The sequence below is a fragment of the Symsagittifera roscoffensis genome, chromosome 7 (genome assembly GCF_963678635.1).
Source record: "Symsagittifera roscoffensis chromosome 7, txSymRosc1.1, whole genome shotgun sequence".
In the NCBI taxonomy this organism is placed as follows: domain Eukaryota; kingdom Metazoa; phylum Xenacoelomorpha; order Acoela; family Convolutidae; genus Symsagittifera; species Symsagittifera roscoffensis.
The window spans coordinates 29,548,801-29,552,868 of record NC_087068.1 but is presented as its reverse complement, the minus strand read 5'-3'; the positions used below and the strand labels follow the sequence as shown (position 1 = coordinate 29,552,868).

The window sequence follows — 4,068 nt, the reverse complement described above, 5'->3', positions numbered from 1 at the left end:
CATTGCGCTCGTTTTTAATCAATGTGCGTGAAACTACCGCTCACACTGTGCGTATTTCATGAGCTGATGAGGTTGGTTTCAAACCTATAATAATTGCTTTCAATTCAAAATATTCTCATTGCGCTCGTTTTTAATCAATGTGCGTGAAACTACCGCTCACACTGTGCGTATTTCATGAGCTGATGAGGTTGGTTTCAAACCTATAATAATTGCTTTCAATTCAAAATATTCTCATTGCGCTCGTTTTTAATCAATGTGCGTGAAATTACCGCTCACACTGTGCGTATTTCATGAGCTGATGAGGTTGGTTTCAAACCTATAATAATTGCTTTCAATTCAAAATATTCTCATTGCGCTCGTTTTTAATCAATGTGCGTGAAACTACCGCTCACACTGTGCGTACTTCATGAGCTGTTCTTGTTGGTCCAAACTTTTTAGTTACCGCACTCAAAAGTAAAATCATCACTGGAAAAGGCAAATATTTCGAAGGACTGTCAATTTAGGAACTTTGGATCGCACAAACTCTCAGGAAAAAATTACGCACCAAGATGACTTCTCATCTACTCAAACCGGCTGAAAACAATTAGCTTTACAAAATTCAATTATAATCTATACACGTGTATTAGAAATAGAACAAAGAGCATTCTTGCGAATAAGAAACTATGACAGATTGATTGGGTTTCGGTCGGTGAGATTTCTCGCCAGAGAAGTTGCCTCAGAGACGTCATAATTAATCCATACATTGAATCTGAATCCGAAAAAACTACTCTTGTCAATTCACATTAGCTATACTCTATTTTTATAAGAGCAATTTTTCAATGTCAGGTATGATGTCATTTGGAGCCGTCTTCGGACCATATCTGTTCACAGGCACGCCTTCTTTGTTCACGAGGAATTTGCTGAAATTCCACTTGATCGCATCGAGAAGAGTCCCGCTTTGTTTCTTTTTGAGAAACACATACAGAGGATCCGCATTTGAACCATTGACCTTCAAAAAGAGTCATTAAGCATAGTGGAATACTGAACCAAGCACTAAATTTCATAACCAAAATGTTACTTTATACATTTTTGTGAGAACGAATATCAAAGTTTCCACGGCTAATTTTCCTTTCCATAAAACACAAAACTGAGTGAAATATTATTGAAACTACACCTTACATTAATCTTGGAGAATAGGTCAAAGTTGACGTCGTACTGCTTGACGAACTCCTTGATGTCTGCCTCGGTGCCTGGCTCCTGACCTCCGAACTGGTTGCAGGGGAAGCCGAGGATGCGAAGACCTTTCTCGCGGTACTGCTTGTCAATGGCACTCAGCTGCGTGTAATTGAGTGCCGTCAAACCTGAAAAAATCTCTTTTCAAAAATCACGTGGCCAAACTTTATCGGTTTACTTTTGGATGTATTTGTTTTCACTAGAACTAAATTATTGTTTGTCAGTTTACTTATCAGACCTCAAAATGTTGTAGCCCCATGAAAGATTAGGAGATCCGACATGTTATTATTTTCAAGCCCTTTCGGTAGTGATTCGGAACCAAATAGACCTTAATTTTTTTCTAAATGTCAAGAAAGGCTGATCTGAACATTTTCGTTTTTCTGCTGATTCGTTTAATTTGTAGGCTATTATATTATCTATTTGCTGAGATGAAATTCAATCAATTACGCTACTCAATGAAACAGCAGAAAATTTTGAAAAACAAAGAACTTTGGTCAAAAATCATGTCGAAAAATTCTGGCAACCTGACCTGCAGCCAGATACTCTTGGTTTTTAACCAACTATTACTCTTTTTACCTACTATCACGATTAGTTGTTGACTAAAAAAATGTTACGTTGGATGAACAACCCTTCTCAGAATAATTTGTTCTTTATATCAGCCTGATAAAATCACATGATGTTCCCTATTAAAAAATCTTACAGATTCAATCAATACTGTATCAGAAAAACGTAGATCAAGAACAATATTGATACTAAATTCACCTTCCCGGGGTGTAAAAATATCAAACCGTAAGCAGAGCTTTCAAACTATAAACCAAAATTGGAAACCGCGAAGATATGTTGTAGCTCACAGAATTTTCATCACGACATCACGGTTAATGGGCCATTCAAACAGTACCTCACTCGAACCCATTGAACGTTTCCGCATTTAATGACAGGCGTTAAGGAAACCATGAACAGCAAAATATCGCCCGAATGCAAAATTCTTTCCCATTCCTCTCAAACAAGTTCCTTGATAATTTGGAACAAAAAAAACCATTTCAACAACTCACCTCATTTAGATGCGACATTGACAATGAGACACACATTGCCTTTATACTTATCCAAGGTCACCTCCTCGCCGTCAATCGTCTTCGCCTTAAACTGATAGATAGTATCTTCCATTCTAGCTACACTCGAACTATTCTTCCAACCACAATTCAACTGAAAATGCGATTGTGATGCTGAACTGAAATTGAGAAAATTAGCCGCACTTTTGATATTATGCAGAGCAAATATTCTCCTTGTCACGCTACAAGCAATAGCAATGGTTGGCTGATTTGCGAACAAATCGATGTATCTGAAATTATAATGAAGTACTTTAAGTTACCACAAGTCAGGCATGACCTAAAACCTTTTAACTGAACGAGAAACCATTGAACCTTTTGGCCTTAAGTGAAATTTGAATGGCCACAATAATTGATATTTAAACAAACTTGAGATATTTTCACTAATAACAAAGTGACACTTGACTCTCCGCACTTCTGTTACTAAGTTTTTAAATGTCAAACTAGATTTTCGACAGAAGTGTGAGCTCTAACAGTTCCAAACGTTCCGAGTCTAAGAAAAACTTGTCACTGATCTTTTCAATTGGCGATAATCAGGTTTTATGATGATAGAATTTACACAGGTAAAGCGGAGCTTCGCAAAACGTGCGATAAATAGGATATAAAATTATAAACAAGACCATAATATTTTCTCCCACTTTCACAAAAAAATTAAAACCACAACAATAATTCATAAAAACTCTATGCCAAACACATACAAAAATATACGAGGATAGCCGATTGCTGTGCAAGAAGCACAGAATGTTCCGATCATATTAATAAAAAACTACAAATAAAAGTTCTTCAAATTATTAAGGATATCAAATAATTGTCGTGTTTGTACGTTGTGATGATAACTATACACGCGCGTAAAAAGCTAGCGAATTGGGCCCAATCGAAAACATTAGTCTTAAAAAATCAAACAACAAAAAAATTCAAAAAAAACTTTTTTTGAATTATTTTTTGAAAGTTTTAAAAAAAAACTTTTCTTGCCAGGGAAGTGCCAAATATAGCTTTCAAAATTAGTTTCCATTTCGAAAAATCTAATTTTTAGCCTAAACTTTATTCGGTCGAAAAAAGATCGAAAAATCAAAACAATGAAGCAATAGAAAGAAAATGATGAAATCATATCATTTCAATTTTTTTTTTAAAATCATATATAAATATTTAGTCAAATCACCCCTGTTTTTTCGCAAAAAAAGATCAACAGTGAGTACGATATGAATCAACAAAAAAACGAGCAGTAGAAAACTTTTCGCGAAAATTAAGGACCGTACTTAAACAGCGAGTTAGATTAGAATCGAAAAAGATCAACAGAAAAAAAGTAGTTCTTGATACTTAAATCTAACACTTAGAATGATCTGCCAAGACGGCATCCACTTCTCGTTCTTTGGTTATAAAATCTCCTGATAATCTGAAGATACCGTTCCTCCTCATATAATGTCTGATCAAACACATTGTATCATATGTAACAACCACCTACGCGGCCGTGGTATTTGGTGCACAACATGCGCATCCTACATGCAGGTAAAATGCAGCGGCTTTAACTGTGGCAGCGACCACGATGACAAATTCAGCTGCATTCGCTGCAACTCGCTGACTACAGACAACACTACAACTGACATCCAAGTCCCTCGAACTCAACGTCAACAAGCTCCTTCGACCAACAATCAAAATCCTGCAATTGCAAACAGCAACGAAACTGTAACAGCCACACCCGACCCCTGGTCAAATCCCACACCTGAACTAAAAGATAAAATGAAAACAATCT

General features: G+C 36.2%; 1 protein-coding gene across 1 annotated transcript; it reads right to left on the bottom strand.

Annotated features, from left to right (window-relative positions):
* Positions 1 to 481: 481 nt before the first annotated feature.
* On the bottom strand, positions 482 to 2,552 carry LOC134852183 (glutathione peroxidase-like). Its single transcript, XM_063868494.1, has 3 exons — positions 2,265 to 2,552; positions 1,159 to 1,340; positions 482 to 988 (listed from the first exon to the last, which is right to left on the bottom strand). The coding sequence occupies exons 1-3, from the start codon at positions 2,374 to 2,376 to the stop codon at positions 800 to 802; spliced, it is 483 nt and encodes a 160-aa protein (XP_063724564.1). The 5' UTR covers positions 2,377 to 2,552; the 3' UTR covers positions 482 to 799.
* Between the last annotated feature and the right edge of the window lie 1,516 nt (positions 2,553 to 4,068).